Raw genomic sequence first — 16881 nt, 5'->3', positions numbered from 1 at the left:
TGAGGGTGCTGGAGTCACTCTGGGGAGCAGGGGGTGAGGGTGCTGGGGTCACCTCTGGGGAGCAGGGGGTGCTGGGGTCACCTCTGGGGAGTAGGGGGTGAGGGTGCTGGGGTCACCTCTGGGGAGCAGGGGGTGAGGGTGCTGGGGTCACCTCTGGGGAGCGGGGGTGAGGGTGCTGGGGTCACTCTGCGGAGTGGGGGTGAGGGTGCTGGGTCACCTCTGAGGGTTGGGTTCGTTATGCTTGTCGCGGTCGTGCTTGATCATGCGGTAGCGGCCAATCCGGATGTCTGGGCGTGAGATCTTCATCCCAGTCAGGGAGATCCTGAGGATGGGGACAGACAAACTGGAATGGGCCTGAAGAAGGGCAAGGAGCCCCATACAGTCTGCACCTCACCCCTACCCACCCAGCCTATTCCCCACCCCGCGCTTACTCACCGGTTGAAGATGTCATCATCCTCGCCACCCCAGCCCCAGTACTCATTGGGGAAGCCATTGATTCTCAGAAACTGAGCCTTACTCAGGCCTGACACACCTCCAAAGTAGCCAGCATAGGGCAGCCTGTGGCATGGGAGAGCAGGTGTCAGTAAGCCCCAAGGGGACTCCAGGGGAAGGACCAGAGACAGGGTCAGGGAGAATGTTCAGTGGGTCCAGGGAGGATCCAGCCTCACCAGTGTGGTCTGGGGCTGGGGCCAGAAGCAAGTGGGGCCCTGGGGCTGGAAGTGGGCCAGCATACGGTGGGGGCAGGAGGGCTGGGTCTAGTTGACAAGAGAGCCCTCACCGGAAGCCAAACTTGTCCATGGCAATGGCAAAGTGGCGGGGCTGGTCACCACAGCGGTATAGGTTGCGGTCATCCATGGGGACCAGGTCCACATCGCTGAAGATGAAGCAGTCATAGGTGGCGTCCTCCTTCAGTGCCTCTAGAAAGCCCACGTTGAGCAGCTTGGCCCGGTTGAAGGTGTCCTCACCATGCTGGGTTAGGGCAGGGGCAGGTCAGCTCTGGGCTTGTGACCAGCAAGCCCCTGCCCCTTTGCCATGCTCCAGAGCAGTCCCTGGGGTCTACCAGCCCCCTCGCCGCATGGCTCCACCACACTCTGAAGATCCAGGCCAGCTTCTCACCTGGGGTTTGGCCACTGCCCTCAGATCCTGAGGCCCAGCCACACGACATCCCTCAGCAGCCCCAGAATATGACAGACTCTTCCTTGCCTGCGGGCCTTGGGGTTAGCAGTACCTGTGCTTGTCACACTCAGGGCTGGAGAGGCTCCTCTGACCAAACTTCCCCACTCCAGTACACTTATTCCTTCCTTCCCATGGGCTTCCTTTCTGCCAATACCCATTGACACCGTCATGTGGCATTCTCGTCTTTTTCACTCATTCAAACACACCCCATGGCTCTTTCTCCTTTGCGCCAGCAGGGATTTGAGAGATGGTCAGCCCTGGTCGCATCCCTGCTGTGTACAGAGTCATGCAGTGAGATGAATAACGAATGCCCCAAATGACCAGTGTCTAAGATGCAGTAGCCATGGGGACCGCACCACTGAGCCTCAGCCTCCCTGGAGCTGCATCCAGCTGCCTGGGCAGCCTCTGAGACCAGGACAGGGCTGGGCTACATTCACTTGTCTCTACATTCACTTGGCTACATTCACTTGTCTCCAAACAAAATGACAAGCAGAGGGCCTCTAGGCAGTCACAGCCCAGCGAGCCTGGGATCCCCCAAGAATTGGGGCTCTAGGGGTCCTGGCCATGTAGGCCTCAGCACCAAACTCTGGACATAGCAGGAAGCATTCAATGGGAGGAGCTGACACCTGAGCCCCTGCCCCAATCCACAATCTCCAGGCGAGAGCCAGAAAGGTCCCTGGAGAGGGAGTCAGTGAGTGGCCTTTCTGGAATGAAGAGAGAAGGCCCCTCCTTTCTGCTAGCAAAGCCACTGCCGGAAGAGGTGGGAGCTGCTCCCCTCTGGAACCCTGACCTGCCCAGGCCCGCCAGCTCTCTTCCCTTCCTCTCCTGTACCTTCTCTTCCCCCAGCCCTTGGAAAGACTATGCTTTCCTCCCAGCTCATCAGCACTCCTTCTGACCTCATACCAGCCCTGTGTCTCTCCCATATGGCTCATAAACACGCTCAATCCTCTCCCATCTGAAAAAACAAACCTCCCTCCAGCCACCACCCTACCTTTTGCCTTCCCTTCTCAGCAGGGACTTTTTTTTTTAAAGAGTTGTCTCTAATTGGTTATTTTCATTTCGTCAAATCCAATTCCTTCTTCAACCCACTGCAATCTGCTTCCGCCCCCACCATGCCCCTGAAATGGCTCTTGCTGGGCCCACCTTGTTGCTAAATCCACTGGACGAGTCTTGGTCCACATCCCTCCTCACACCCCCACAGTGCTCATGCAGCTGCCACGTCTCCTTCCTGACACTGACTGCTGGGCTTCCGGGATCCCACACTCCCCTGGGTCTCCTCCGACCCTTCTGGCCAATCCTCTCAGCCTCTGTATCGGCCTCTTTTTCCCTCCATCCCTTAAGTGCTGGCTTTCTCCTCCTCATGGCCCTTGCTCCCTGGCAGGTCAGACGTTGTTGGTTTTAGGGACCAGACCATCTACATCCTGGTGCTCCCAGACCCCTCTCTACACGCAGACCTCCCTTCTGGGTCCAGACTCATTTGTCTAACTGCCTGCTAAACATGTACTTCCCACAGGCACTCAAACTCATCACACGCAAGAAAGGATTCAGAGTCACACTCCCCCAGAGCTGGCCCAGCTCCTGTGTCCCCATCTCACTCACAGGCACAGCCAACGGCCAAGGCGGAAACCCTCGCGTTGTCCTGACGTCGCTCTTCTCTCACTCTCCACTACTTGCGTAACATCCCGCTTCTTCCCCGCAACTCCCGCCCCACTCATCCGCAGGGTCACCACCTCTTTCCTGGGCATCATCCTCTCTCCCAAATGGGCCACGCTGCCTCTAATCTCCCCTCTCCATCCACACTCCATATGCGCCCAGAGCAACCTTTCTACAAAGCAAACATGCAAGTCCCTCTCCCCTTATAACCTGCCATGATGCCCTGCCACCTTTGGGCTGGATTCGCTGCCAGCAGGCCTCCCAAGGCACTTCTCAGTTTGACCTCTAACTCCTCCAGCCGCATCTTTGCTACCTGAACACGAGGCCAGTTCTCTCACTGGGCCTGCATCCTCCAGGTCCCTCTGCCTAGAATGCTGGCTTCTCCAGTCCCTCATGCCTATTCATTCCTTAAGACCCATCTCAACAACTGCTTCCCAACAACTGCCTTCCATGCTCCACAGCCCCCTGCTCCACCTCCACCTGTGCCCCATCCTACTGGAGGGACCCATGCCCATGTCCAAGTCTAGGAGGCCTCTGCGGTCGGGCCAGAGGGGCCTGCATCAGAGGTCCCTTCTGAGACCTAGTGGCCAGCCCTAGCCAGGCCCACCAAAGGCCTTAAGATGCTGAGCTCAGTGCTGGCCTCAGACCGTGGCTGGCACCCGTCCCAAAGGCTTCTGCAGGCTTCATCCTTCTTTCAGGGTCCAGCTCCCTCTCCTCAGGGCCCTCAACACCTTCTCCTCCAGCATACCCTAGGCCTGCACCACCATGGAGTGGGGGCTGCCAAGGGTAGAGAGTGGGGCTCAACCCCTTCTGAGACCATGCACACACCTGCCAGTGTGCATGCCAACATTCACACACACACCCCTCAACACACACACAGACACAGACTCCTACGTCCAGGTACAACCACATATCCACATGGCCATGGGCAGACAAGGACCCACAAATGCCCCAACCCACAGATAGATACACCAGTAGGCACACAGGCCCCACATAGGCACCTGGTTGATGACATAGACGCCATAGCGCAGCCGCTGCCGCCTCAAGATGGGGTGTAGATAATGGAGCCAGTAGCGCAGGTGGTGCTCCCGGTGTCTAAAGGGGATGATGACCGCCACCGTCTGGGCCGGGGTGCAGTCGGGCGGTGTGTATCGGCCGCCCATGAGCACGCCTGGGTTCTCCCTCTGCACCCGTTCCAGGGGCATGGGTGAGGTGAACTCGATCAGCAGTCTGCCCACTGCAAGCAGGACGGTGTCAGGAATCAGGGCGTTGGTCAGAATCCACAGATACCAGCCCCCACCCTCAGCCTGGGGATGGGCTAGGAAACCCCAAGAATAGCCCCCTTATAACAGACCTGGACCCTTGGCACCCCCATGAGTCCAGACGCTATTTCTCTGTCAAACTGGTAAGACCCTCTTTTCCCCAAAGGCAGGCCCTACCCTCCAGACTCACCAAGACCAGGTGGTGAGTCAGGACAGGGTGGCAGCACGGGAACCGTGGGACCGGGCCGGGCACTGGGGACCTCAGGGAGCCCGGAGCTAGGGGCGGTGGCGTTGGGCCGGGAGCAGTTGCTGCTGCTGCTGGCAGCTGGGTGGAGGGCACGGGCAGGGCCTCGGGCACTGAAGCGGCTGAAGAAAGCCAGATGCTGGGCGTAGACGTCAAAGTAGAGGATGACGGCCACGAGGAAGTGCAGCAGGCAGAGAAGGAGCACAGCCTTGCAGACGCGCTCCAGCGTTCCCCCCAGCAGTCTGCTCATCCCGCAGGCGGCCGCTGGCCCGCCCAGTGGGCCCGGGCATCGGGCTGCCGGCCTGAGCAGGGTAGGAGGGAAACAGATCCAGCAGGTCAGGGTAGGACAGGCAAGACTGCCCACCCACCTCCCGCCCAGCTTCCCACACTCATGGGCCACACCCCACACTGACCTGCTCATACCTTCTCACACCCATGGACTCACATTACTCACCTGCAAACGGACACCCAGCCACAGTTCCCAGCGGCTCCGAAAGTGCATATCCTCACGCATACCCCCACTACTAAGACACATACACTTACTGGCCTCCACCTCACTGACACACTCAGGCACCCTCACTGCACAACTCTACACACACACTCACGCCTTCCCAGGAACACAGACATGTGAACTCTGACCACACTGGTTTGTACCTAAGCATGGAAACATGTTTATCTGTAGACCCCCCTGTGCACCGGTGCCCCTGAGAAGACATCCCACAGGGCAGCATCCTCAACCCAGAACTCACTGCTTGGGGAACCGGGAAGAGAGACAATACTGTGCACCTACCATGCAGGAGCACTTTCTACTCATGACTTCATTTAGCCTTTCCAGGAGCCATGCTGGGATGTGGTTTGCTCATTCAGTGCTTGCCAGCAGCAAGCAGGCCCAGACAACTGGGACCAGGCTGGGAAGTTGCCCTCAGCATCCCGGGGCCTCAAATACAGACTGGATATTTACGGATTCCCTTCTCACTAGAGCAAAACGTCAAAATACAGGCTGGGGCAGGGGCACCCCTCACTTAAGTAAGACCTCAAAGCCAGCCCTATGGGACTGGGACCAAGACTCTGGGCCCTGCCCAGCACAGCTGGTTCTGATTCCCAGAACAGGGGCCTGGAGACAGCACAGCTCTGGGCATGGCAGGAAGGGGTCTTGCCTGGGCGATGGCTCCAGCTATGGTTCCAAGAGAGCGGCAGCCACTTCTGGCAGTGCTTCAGGGTGCGGGGCGAGTCTCACAGGCACACAGAATCACAGGGACACCTTGGTCCCAGCTAGTCACCCACACTCAGACACACAAACTACAGAGTCACAGACACACTCGGGTGACAGTAACACACTAAGTCCCACACTCACAAACAAAGCCCCTGCTCCTGGACTTCCACAGCCATACATCCAGGCTCCCAGGCAGCTCACACCCAGACCCACGTGCAAACATTCCCACCCTCCCTCTGGCGCAGGGGTTCTGGGTCAGGCTGGCGGCCAGGCTGAGGGGTGCGTTTGGGCGGGGCTGGCAGACCGAACACGTGGCACCCGGGGACCGGCAGGCCGCACAGACGGGGTGGGTGTGGAGCCTGGGGGCAGGGGGAGTGGGTGGAGGGCAGGGGCCGAGGCAAAAGCCAAGGGGAAACGTGAACGGAACGCCTCCCCGCGCCACGAGGCCGGGGCGAGCTAGGACAATGAGGGAGGCCGGCTGGGCGCGGGTGGAGGAGCCCAGGAGGGGCGCCGGAGTGGGGGCGGGGTGGGGGCAGCCAGGCCGGGGTCTGGCCGCCAGCGCCTTTCTCACCAGCTCCTGGGTTGGAATCTGGGGGTCGCGCTCGGGGTGCCCTTCGCGGGGCCGGGTCTGGAATCTCGGGGCCCTGGGTGGGGGCTGCGCGCACCCTCCTCTCACCCGGCGCTCGGGGCTCAGCAGGGGACGCCGCTCCGGCTTGGGCAGGGCTCCCGGCTCCGGCGGCTGCGGACGGTTCCGTCCCCCATGGCCCGGCCCCGCCGCCTCCCGCCGCCCGGTCAGCGGCCACCGCGGCCCCCAGGTAGCCTCCCGCCGCCGCCGCCGCCGCCGCCGCCGCGGGCCATGGAGCCGAGCCGCCCCGGGGGGCAGGGCGGGGCCGGGCGGCCGGGCAGACCCACGGACCGGCGAACCCACGGACCACAGCGCCACCGCCTCCCTCCCGCGCTACGGCGCCTCGGAGGGGCAGGCCTGGGCCGCGCGCCCGCGCGCGCGCCTCCGCCTCCAGCACGCCCGTACCCGCCGCGCGCCGCTGTGAGCCCGCCCTGCCGGCGGCGGAGCCGGGGCACCCAGGAGACACGGACCCGAGAGGGGCGGAGGAAATGGGTCAGGCTTGTCCAAGGGTTGGGCTTAGAGTTCGGATCGGCGAGCGGGTGCGGACTGTAGAGCCCTTTAGCGGGGAGTAGTGATTGGATCCGAGCGCGAACTCCACAGGATGGGGGCCTGGAGGTTGGGTGGACTGAAGCTGGGGGACTAGGGGTTTGTCAACACTTTTAATTGGAGCAAGATTCAAGATCGGCCAGCAGAGAGGGGGCAGGACCCTTAACGGCGTGGGCTGGAGGTGGCTGGGGCTTCTAGGGTAACAGGAAACAGGGTCAGGGAAGGAGAAAATAAGATTGGACAGGGTCAGGAGGAGCTCCCTAGGGCCCTGGGAACAAGGATCAGAGTAGAGGTTCCTGGGAGGGGATACTGCTGGGACTGGACTATCACTGGGGGCAGAGGCCACTGCCTGGGCTCCAGGCCTCACAGAGACGGAGATGATGATACCCCAGTGTACCGCCAGGTAAGTAGATGTGGTCAGACAACTCGGGAATGGTGGTCAGTTAGATCGCTGAGCAAAGGAGTCACAGGCACAAACACACCCAAGGGCCCATATCTGCACACTCCCTCATCCCCTCAACAAGGATGTTTGGGGGCTACAGAGTCCTCTGCCCAGCACCCTTACCTCCCTACCTAGGAGCCAGCTCTGTGCAGATCAGAGGTGTGCAGTCAGAAAGCTGACAAGGGATTGGCATGAGGCTGAGGTGTACAGTCCCCTTTACCATTCCTCTGTGAACGGTGGCGCAAGAGGACAACAGAAGCGGCACTGACCCAGACAAATACCAAGTTTATTTCACAAACACTAGGACAATGGGTTGGGGGTAGAGGTGGGGGAGACAGGTGCACAGCTGCACAGAATCATCAGCAACAGCCTGCTCCCCGCACTGAGGACTCAGCCTGGACTGCAGTGCCTCCAAGTCAACAGGCAGAGAGAGGTGAGTGCAGGGAGGGCCCTGAACACCAAGCCTCTGAAAGGCTAAGGGTTACAGCTCCAGCTGTCCCAGTTAAACCAGCAATAAATAAGAGTGAGGCACGGCCCCACCCACACGTATCGTCTAGTCGCCCATCTTCACTCTGGAGGTCTGCAAAAGAAGAACAGGAAAAATGAGGCAGAGACAGAGGAATAGGTAAGGCAGTGACAAATAACAGAAGATTTAGACCTAGCACATGGTTGGATGGACAGACCACAAGAGATGTATGACTAACCAGGAGGGACATACTGTGACAGACAACCACAGAGTTAGGCTGTGGGACAGACAGATGGAGATAAGTGACGTATGGATAAAGGTAGTCACTAAGAGTCAACCCAGTCAAGCAGCCACAGTCACACTCAGACCCTCAGGCTGATCCTTAGTCACAAACTTACACTGTCAGACTAGACACACACAATTTAGACAATGCTGTCCTACTGACAGGCATGTCACAGAGATACACATAGCTCCGAGAGACGGTCAAACACACCATGACAGACTGATATAAACAGACAAAATCTCATTCTAGTCTAGATCATAAATACAGACAAGAGACATGAAGAGCATGAAAAAACAGAAATAACAGAACAGAAAGAGGGAGAGACTAAGTGAGAGCTATACAGATACAAAGCATTGGTGGTGGGGGCAAACAGGGCTGTTGTCAGTGACACCAAATCAAAGCCAAAAATAGAGAGCCCCTGCAGGAGAAAACCAGAAGATGGAAATGAGGAGGTGGAAGCTGTTTGGGGGAATCTATAGTTATAGGTAGAGAAGGAGAGCACTTCAGCTTCTCCAGAAGGAGGGTGAGGCTAGGTTGGGGACAAGGACACAGAGGCTCCCCAAGGGGATTCAGCACCTGAAGAATTGCGACGATGACCCCAAAGAGGCCAATGGCGCTGCCAAAGATCTCCACGATGAGAATCTTTACAAAGAGGCTGGGGTTCTGAGCATCGGCCAGGGCAGCCCCACTGCCCACGATGCCCACGCAGACTCCACAGAAGAGGTTAGACAGGCCTACGGTGAGGCCAGCCCCAAACATGGAGTAGCCTGGGAGGATAGAGAGGGGCACAATGAGGCTGAGCCAGGAATGGGGGAGATATGGGCTAACGGGGCTAATCCCCATCCCCACTCTGCAAAGCGGGCCAAAGTAGGTAACAGAATATTAAAATGAGGCTCCAAGCTGGGAGAGGGGAAGGGAAGCAGGCATGAAGCCCCAGCATTTTGCCTTCATATACCCATACACCCACCTGCATGGTAGTTCCGATGGCCTATGGCCTTAGGGTCCGTGGCACTGAAAGGCTGGGGGAAGAAGAAAAGTAATCAGAATGCAATCTCTAAGCAATGTGTAGAACACACGGGAATGGATTCCTGCCCCCACCCTGGCCTTCCATACCTCAGCCATGTTGCTAATGACAATTGCCATGATGATGCCATAGATGGCCACAGCCTCACAGAAGATAATGCTGGTCGTGGTAGAGGTTAGGGGTAAGGAGTGGAAAAGAGAAAGAGTTGAGAAAGAAACCATCCTTCCTGCCCAGAAAGTCCCCAGCAACCTTTCCCCACTAACATCCCATCCCACCAGGAGGCTTGTCAGAAGCAGTACCTCAGATCAAACACACAGGCAGCGCCAACACAGCTGGTTCTGATTGACGTCCAAGGACGCTTACACTTACCTGACCAGGTTCTTGGTCTTGATCCTGGGGGCCTTCACCCCTCCCCCAATGATGGAGGAGCCGGTAATATAGATGCCCCTGGTGGAAGGATAAAAAACTGATGAGCAGAGCCCAAGCTGTCACTGCCCCCAACATAACTAAGAGCCCAGTGACACCACCTCTCATGACTCAGCTCCTGCCCCGAGTCCACCACCCCAGTACTCACCAGGCTGCCCCAACCACAGACAGGGAGATAGCCAGGCCAATGCCGAGGTTGGACCACATGAAGGGCGAAGTCTCCGTCAGGAACCTGTTGTGGAGGCAGAGAAGGCAGCAATTGAAGGCAGCAATTCAGCCCTGGCAGGGAAGTGGGGCACAAAATCTTAGCCCCCCAACCCTCCTTGATCCCACCAGTTCCACATGCAACAAGGGACTGCATATTTCCGAAGGTCCATGTCCCAGGCAGGTGGTGGTGTGGAAGGGGTAGGACCAGAGAGGAGAGGAGAAGCTGCAGGGAAGAAGCTTTAAGGGGAATCCTGTGCCTGCTCTCCCTTACCATGCCACATCAAAGCGGAAGCCCAAGTCAAAAATGGTGTAGCAGATTCCTGCAGCAGTGAGTAAAAAAGGGGGTTACGGGCTGCTTTGTAGAGAGAAGTTTCAACCTAAAGAAGTAGCTAGCGAACTGAAGGGCCACCTCCCTGAAGGGGCGTCCTCAGGCTGCTCCCCAGGTGACAGTACAGCTGTCTACATAGATTCCTCTGCTTAGGACTCCATTTTCTGCCACTCCCTCAGTAACACCACCTCCCAGACCAAGCTCTTGCGCAGGCAGTCGCCACCCGCAGGCCTTAATCCGAGGCGGGACGGAGGGAGCAAGCTCTCCAGCCAGGCCCCGCCAGATCTTGCCAGCCCAGTCCGTTCCGCTGTTTACCCAACAAGCTGTGGGTGGGGGAGGGCAAAGCGACCGGGAAAAGAGGAAGCAGAGCAGCCGGCTTGTGACCAAGCGGGCCGGTCAGGCGCAAGAAAGGGGGGACCCCAGTGAGACGTGGGAGCGGGAGGAGACAGCGATAGTGGCAGGAAGGGGGAGTGCTGCCCTCGCGGCCCCCACCTGCCCGCGCCCCTCCTCAAAGGAGATCTGGGTCTCCTTTGCCGGGGTCAGAGACACTCGCAGGCGCGCGTCCCCAGAGCACGGGGTGCAGAGCGCGCAGGGGCCCAGTATTCCCTGCAGGGTACTTTCCTGCTGGGCTCCAGCTGGGCCAATTCGGCCGCGATGCTGCCCCCGCCCTCCATGCTGCCCCCGCCCGCCAGGGCCCGGCCTCACCCACGACCAGCGCGCAGGCCCAGAAGGCCACGAAGACTCCGGAGTAGAGCAGCGCTAGCCCCGTCATGGCGGCGACGACGGCGGGGGTCGGAACGGTGGGGCCGGAGCTACAAACGCGTCCCACCGTCCACCGGCCGCCCCGCAGTCTGTCCGCCAGCCCTCCAGGGTCACCTGACTCGCTGGCGTCACGTGACCCCACGCTGGTCCCGGCGCAGCGCCGCCGCAGGTCTAGAACTAGGCAGCGTCGCAACCGCAGGCGCTGGGGATTGTGGTGGTTGTAGTCCTGCGTCTCGGTGGCGGCTCGGGCGCCCTCCTCACTAAGAACTTCGATATATGGCCGGTACTTCTCGAGTGTCTCCACTTCGCCCTGCCAGCACTGTTTTATTCCGAGCCTGCTCGCGGGCCCCTAAGACCTCCCCTCTGGCCACCATGCGTCCTAGCCAGTGGCGGGCGGCGCCGCGCGTGCCCTCTGCTTCATCTTGCTCACGCCGTCCCCAGCACGCTTCTTGGCGCCAGTTCCGCTGCCTCGCTAACATCTGCCGTCCTCTGAAATCGTCCTGCCGACAGGCCTTCTCTAACCCAGTGGCAGGGTAGCGCGCCTGCTACGTTTCCGCTTTGTCCTGGTGATGCTTATTAAGCTTCAGTAAGATGTCAGTGCCGCCGGGCGCGGTGGCTCAAGCCTGTAATCCTAGCACTTTGGGAGGCCGAGGCGGGTGGATCACGAGGTCAACAGATCGAGACCATCCTCGTCAACATGGTGAAACCCCGTCTCTACTAAAACTACAAAAAATGAGCTGGGCATAGTGGCGCGTGCCTGTAATCCCAGCTACTCAGGAGGCTGAGGCAGGAGAATTGCCTGAACCCAGGAGGCAGAGGTTGCGGTGAGCCGAGATTGCGCCATTGCACTCCAGCCTGGGTAACAAGAGCGAAACTCTGTCTCAAAAAAAAAAAAAAAAAAAAAAAAAAAAAAAAAAAAAAAAAAAAAAAAAAAGAAAAAAAAAAGATGTCAGTGCCCTGTCGAAATGCCCTGATGGCTCCCATTTCATTAAGAAGAAAAGCCAACGTCCTCAAAACGGCCTGCTAGGCTCCCGACGCCCCTCGGCTGACTTTACCTTCTAACACTCCCCGACTCTCTCCTCTGGCTGCACTGCCCTCTTTGCTATTTCCTTGAACGTGCCAGCCATACTCCCACCTCACTGCCTTTGCACTTGCTCCCTCTGCTTCTGCCCATGCGGCTCAGCCTGTAACTTCCCTTCAGTTTTTGCTCACCTTCTTGAAAAGGCCTTCCCTGACCATTCTGTTTAATATTGCAACGCCCCCCCCCCCCACCTCCCTTAAACGCTCCTGCTTCCCAGCTTTACATTTCTCATGGTACTTACTGATCACCATTTGGCATACTAAGTATTTTATTTGTCTATCTCGCCCTGGAAGAGTGTAAGCACCATGGCTTTTGTATCACTCACTGCTGTATTTCCAGTGCCTGGCACGGAGTGTGTGCTCAGTACCTATCTGTAGAAAACATGATTGATGCCCACTTTGCCCAGGTTACCTTAAGTCAGTTTACAGTTCTGCCTCCGCCATTAGATTAGGCATTCCCTGAGGGCAGGGACCACATCTCCTTTGTTTACTTTCAATACCCTGGACAATGCCACTGTGACAAGATTCTCAACAAATGTGGGGAAGAAGAGGCGAGTCTTTTCATTTCACTCCTCTTCACCTTAAGCATCCATCAACCCCACTTGCTTGAAGCAGCCACCATGTTGGTTCATGCCTGTATTTAAGCCCAAATGTCTTTTTTCATTCTTCTCCTGACAATAATTTTTTTCCTCCACAAGATCCAGCTTAGGTGTTATGCCCTCTGGGAAGCCTCCTCTCAGTCCTTGTCAGATACCTCCTGTGGGATCCAGCTGTCCCTGAGGCTTCCCTCCTCAGAGAGGACTGTTTCACTGTGTGCTGATTGCATATTTAACTCTCTTTCCAAGTACACTGGAAAGGAATCTGGTCAAATACAATTAACATCTACATCCCAGGACCTGTGCAGGACCTGTAGTATTTCATGAATGAAAAAGAAACATAAAGAGAAAAGGTATCTGGTTTATTCAGGTTTCTGTGATCTCTCTGAGAAATAAATCAGAGTCAATATAGACCAACACTGTCCAACAAACAGAACTTTCAGCCATGATGGCATATCCTGTAGCTTACTGTCCCCTCATGTGGCTATCTGAACACTTGAATGACTAATGTGACTGAGAAACAGCTTTTCATCTTATTTAACTTAAGTTTAAGTTTAGCCACATGTATTTAGTGGCTACTGTACTGGACAGTGCAGGTCTAGTTAGACCAGTGGTTCTCAATTGAGGGCAGTTTTGCCCCCACAGGGAACATTTGCCAATGTCTAGAGACATTTTTGGTTGTCATAGTTGGGGGAGTGCTTCTGCTGTCTGGTGGGCAGAGGCCAGGGATGCTGTTCAGCACCCTACCATATGCTGGACAGGCCCCACAACAAAGCATTATCCGGCCCCAAATGTCAACAGTACGAGTTGGAGAAACCCTGGTCTAGACTGTCTAGTACTTGCCTTTTGACAAGGGCAGACCCTCAACTACAGACCAGGAACTGGGATTGGCCAAAGGTCCTGGGCTGCTCCCAAGAAGACAGATGGGTCCAGAGACCTCAGGGATGGCCCTAAGCCCTTTATTCCACCAGACAAACAACAAGCATTTACTGAGCATGTGTTGAGCTTGTGCCAGTGCCAGGACAGGACAGAGATGGAACCTATCCTCAGTGAAGGGCTGCCTGCTCTCCCTCCTTCCAGGGTCCTTCAAGGATCCTGGCAGGGGGATGGGAGGTTGGTGAAGGGAGCACTAAAGGTCCTAGCAGCCATTTATAAGTCCATCTGTGTCTCCAACCCCACATGGTATCAGCCGTTTCCCTCATCCTCATAGGCGATGGCAATCCCTCGTCTTCCACTCACAGCTTCTGTCACGGGCGTCTGACCCAGGCGGGGCTCCAGTCCTTGCCAGCTCCGAGAACTAAGGAATGAGGCTGTAGAGGGAAGGGGCTCAGTCTGGGTGTGCTGCATCTGGAGAAAGAGTTCAGCTGGGGGTGAAGACTTGCACACTTACCTGCAGGACTGCTCTCAGCCAGCTCCAGCTGGGGCCGTGGGGTCACGGCCAAGCTTCCAGGATCATTTGATGACTTCCAGGCAGGTGGGGGTCGGAGCTCTCCAGTAATGAGTGACACATCTGGGGTTTCCCACAGCTCTGACTCAGGTGGTGGGAGAGGCACGTGGAAGGGAGAGCCTGAAAGGGAGGACGAAAGAAAATCCATACTCGCCCCAACTCCATGCCCCAGGTTTCCAGCTTAGGCAATGCCCCACTACTCACCAGGCAACAAGTCCGCGTAATGTGTGAGGTAGGGAGCCAGGCCTGGAGGTGGCCAGGCAGGGTTGCAGGAAGCTTCCAGCTCACACGGTGCCAGGATAGGCCGGAAGAAGCTACCAGAAAGCTGGGGGGATAGGGCACCCAGAGGACAGGCTAATAGCACAAAGACATCCATCTCAGGGAAGTTGGCAAGCTTGGCAGGGGTGGGCCGCCCCAGGGCCAATACATAGCTACGCTTGCCAGCAGCCTGAGTCAGGCTCCGCAAGTGGGCCAGTGCCTCACGGTGCTGGGCCACACCCAGCGTGCCTGCCAGCAGCCCTACCACGCGGGCATCTCTGGCCCTCTCTACCAGATATTGTCTTCGTGCCCTTAGCCGTCCAGCCCGGGCACCCTCATCCTGAGTCTTCCCTGTATCTGGGCAGCAGGAGGAAAAGGGTCGACCTGGTGCCCATCCCAAGAGCAGCCGACTCAGGTCTGGGTCAAGGTCCAGGTCAGGGCTGGTCTCAGAGCCCCCCACATAGAAGGCACCATACTCTTCTAGATGCCTCCCTGGGGCAAGGGGGAAGCGGCGCCCAAAACGCTCCAGGGGCTTAGGCTCTGGACTCAGGGACCCCACTGGCAGGGGAAAAGCTGGGCTGGAGACTAGCAGGTCCAGGTACCGCGGGCGCAGGAGAGTAGCCAAGGCCTCTGGAAGAGAAGGAGGTAGTGTAGAGGTTGGAGCCTGGCAAAGTAGGAGCTCCCTCATCCCCGGGAGACTAAATATGACCCAGTGGGCTAGGGCCAGGCCCATATCAAGAGCTCTATAGAAGTATATGGAAATGGGGAAATTAAGGCATAAAGCAGTTAGCTCACCCTTTGTGCATACACAGGCAAAACCCCTTACCCAGGGCATGGGCACAGGCCGGCTCACTCAGCAGCACCACAGGCGCTTTGGGGTCTGGGTTCTGGGCCTCAAAGGCCTTGACGCAGAGCTCCAAGGCCACAGAACGATGACCAAGGACGAAGGTGATGGGCAGTGGACGGGCTGGGGGGCTTAAGCAGGCAGGGCCAAAATGTACAAGAGCCTGAGCTCCAGCTTGCTCAGCACCCAGTACATCCACACAGCAGCTGCAGGGGAGATAGCATCAGTGAAACGGGGTCTCTTCTGGAGGCAAGTTGCTGTCATCACTGGGAAATGTGGTCAGTATATAAAATGGTTTCATAAAAGGAAAACATTGTCAATGAAGGGAGCTACTAGCATCAAGAAGGGAGTCATTACCATTATCATCAAGGAGAAACACCACCATTGAAGGCAAACGCTGCCATAGAGGTAAAACCCCATAAGCCCTGAGTCCCCAGGACTGGCCCACCTTAGGCCAAGTTCACACCTGCCGTAGGCTGTGTCCCCCAGAATGAACATCTTTGACCCTGTAGTCTCCTCCAATCGTGCAGCCACAGCCGCAGCATCTCCCAATAGCTGGTCAGGGAACTGCAAGGCAACCTATAAGCATAAGCCATGAAGTCAGGGACAGCCTCTCTCCCACCGAGGACCTCTTTAACGGCAATCTTCTGGGAGCTCCTACTAAACCTTCAACGCCCCTGGTCCCAGAGGGGCACTCTGCCCTACGGTGGAAGCGAGGGGTGGTCAACGTGCTGCGGACAAACCGATTCCCCCACCCCCTTGCCCTCACCAAATCCCCCAAGATCCGGATCCTCTGGGCGACCCATCCCCACAGAGGCGAACCAACCACCCTTCCCTAAGTCTGTCCTCACTCGTTCACACCCCAGATCACGGACAAATCCAGCGACTCGCTCCAGCTCGTACACTCGGTCCAGGTCCGGGAGAGGAGTGAGCAGTCCTGGCACCCCGGCCTCTCGCTGCAGCGCCGCCTCGGCAGGGCTGCTAAACGTCGACTCCATGATGCACAGCTTGGGTGATGGGATGCAGCGGGGACCTCCCTGGGTCAGCTACGGGGCCCGCGTCCTCAAGAGCAGCACTCAGTGGGTCAGAATCGCCTTGTGGAGGTAGGGGGAATCACGGTCGGCCTTCATCCGGTGGCCATCCCCTTCAGCCATACTAGTTTGTTTCCCCGCTACAAGCGGGACTACCGGGGAGGTTACTTCCGGGTTTTAGAGGCGTGGCCGATAGAGATTTTACCAATCCTAAATCAGCACGGCTCCCGCCCTCCAATCTTCGCCATCAAGCCCCGCACAGAGAACCAAGGTTCTGCCTGAATCCTAGGCCAGCCGGAAGTGTCTCGAGGAAGGCGCGGAGCCTTGTGGGCATTGTAGTTCCCTTAGCGCTCCTCTGGGGCGCTGGGAGTCCTGCTCAGCGCAGCGGCGGTCCTCAGGAACACTGACTTCACCGTTAGGCATTTATACTCTGAGCAGTATCATTCTATCCTCTGGGCAGTATCATTTAATATTTTGTTCTTTCTTCCTTTATCTCTTTTTTTTTTTTTAGACAAGGTCTCGCTGTTACTTGGACTGAAGTGCAGTGGCGTGATCTCGACAACCTTCGCCTCCTGGGCTGAAGCCATCCTCCCACCTCAGCCTCCGGAGTAGCTGGGACTACAGGCGCACGCCACCACATGCAGCTAATTTTTGTATTTTTTTTTGCAGAGACAGGTTTTCGCCATGTTGCTCAAGCTGGTCACAAACTCCTGAGCTTAAGCAATCGACTTACCTCGGCCTCCCAAATGCTGAGATTACAGGCATGAGCCACTGTTCCTGGATTCACTGCATAATTTTAAACTTGGTGCCGACCTGCTCGGGTTTGAATATTGTGCTTGGTCACTTGCTACTGAGTATCTTAGGAATGTCTCTATGCCCATTTCCTTATCTGCAGAATGGGGAGTTGTGACAATAGTGCCTCTTAATTAAGATTGTTGTGAGGGTCAAATTAATTTATATACAAAACT

At 57.1% G+C, this 16881-nt stretch overlaps 3 protein-coding genes across 8 annotated transcripts in view; all 3 read right to left on the bottom strand.

The window, feature by feature from the left end:
* The window catches only part of B4GALT2 (beta-1,4-galactosyltransferase 2), a 12917-nt gene extending 6393 nt beyond the window's left edge, over nt 1–6524 (bottom strand). The window contains exons 1-6 of one of the 2 annotated variants that reach the window (XM_017540728.1): nt 6120–6524; nt 4282–4637; nt 3831–4066; nt 779–969; nt 436–558; nt 218–322 (exon numbers count right to left, since the gene is read on the bottom strand). In XM_017540728.1, coding sequence (XP_017396217.1) covers nt 218–322; nt 436–558; nt 779–969; nt 3831–4066; nt 4282–4585 — 959 coding nt within the window. In that variant the 5' untranslated portion in view covers nt 4586–4637; nt 6120–6524. The remainder of the gene's footprint in view (nt 1–217; nt 323–435; nt 559–778; nt 970–3830; nt 4067–4281; nt 4638–6119) is intronic. The other variant, XM_017540727.2, reaches the window with a different exon arrangement.
* Nucleotides 6525–7426: 902 nt separating this feature from the next.
* Nucleotides 7427–11040, bottom strand: ATP6V0B (ATPase H+ transporting V0 subunit b). 3 transcript variants are annotated; one of them, XM_017540739.2, is made up of 8 exons: nt 10601–11040; nt 9839–9887; nt 9509–9592; nt 9304–9381; nt 9024–9093; nt 8878–8929; nt 8487–8677; nt 7427–7741 (listed from the first exon to the last, which is right to left on the bottom strand). In XM_017540739.2, the coding sequence occupies exons 1-8, from the start codon at nt 10665–10667 to the stop codon at nt 7715–7717; spliced, it is 618 nt and encodes a 205-aa protein (XP_017396228.1). In that variant the 5' UTR covers nt 10668–11040; the 3' UTR covers nt 7427–7714. The 3 variants fall into 3 exon arrangements, with proteins under 3 accessions (XP_017396228.1, XP_017396230.1, XP_017396227.1); XM_017540741.2 differs by lacking the exon at nt 10601–11040 and adding an exon at nt 10084–10106; XM_017540738.1 differs by lacking the exon at nt 7427–7741 and having other exon boundaries at nt 7756–8677.
* Nucleotides 11041–12674: 1634 nt separating this feature from the next.
* Nucleotides 12675–16100, bottom strand: DPH2 (diphthamide biosynthesis 2). Of its 3 annotated transcripts, none has more exons than XM_017540725.2 (6): nt 15786–16100; nt 15349–15461; nt 14865–15088; nt 13985–14668; nt 13724–13900; nt 12675–13643 (listed from the first exon to the last, which is right to left on the bottom strand). In XM_017540725.2, exons 2-6 carry the CDS (start codon nt 15378–15380, stop codon nt 13519–13521), a joined length of 1242 nt encoding a protein of 413 aa, XP_017396214.1. In that variant the 5' UTR covers nt 15381–15461; nt 15786–16100; the 3' UTR covers nt 12675–13518. The 3 variants fall into 3 exon arrangements, with proteins under 3 accessions (XP_017396214.1, XP_017396213.1, XP_017396215.1); XM_017540724.2 differs by having other exon boundaries at nt 15734–16099; XM_017540726.1 differs by lacking the exons at nt 14865–15088; nt 15786–16100 and having other exon boundaries at nt 15349–15427.
* Nucleotides 16101–16881: the final 781 nt, after the last annotated feature.

Source organism: Cebus imitator, unplaced genomic scaffold (assembly GCF_001604975.1).
Source record: "Cebus imitator isolate Cc_AM_T3 unplaced genomic scaffold, Cebus_imitator-1.0 Scaffold129, whole genome shotgun sequence".
Classification (NCBI taxonomy): Eukaryota; Metazoa; Chordata; class Mammalia; order Primates; family Cebidae; genus Cebus; species Cebus imitator.
The sequence above is the reverse complement of the archived record's forward strand: the minus strand, read 5'-3'. Positions and strand labels throughout refer to the sequence as shown.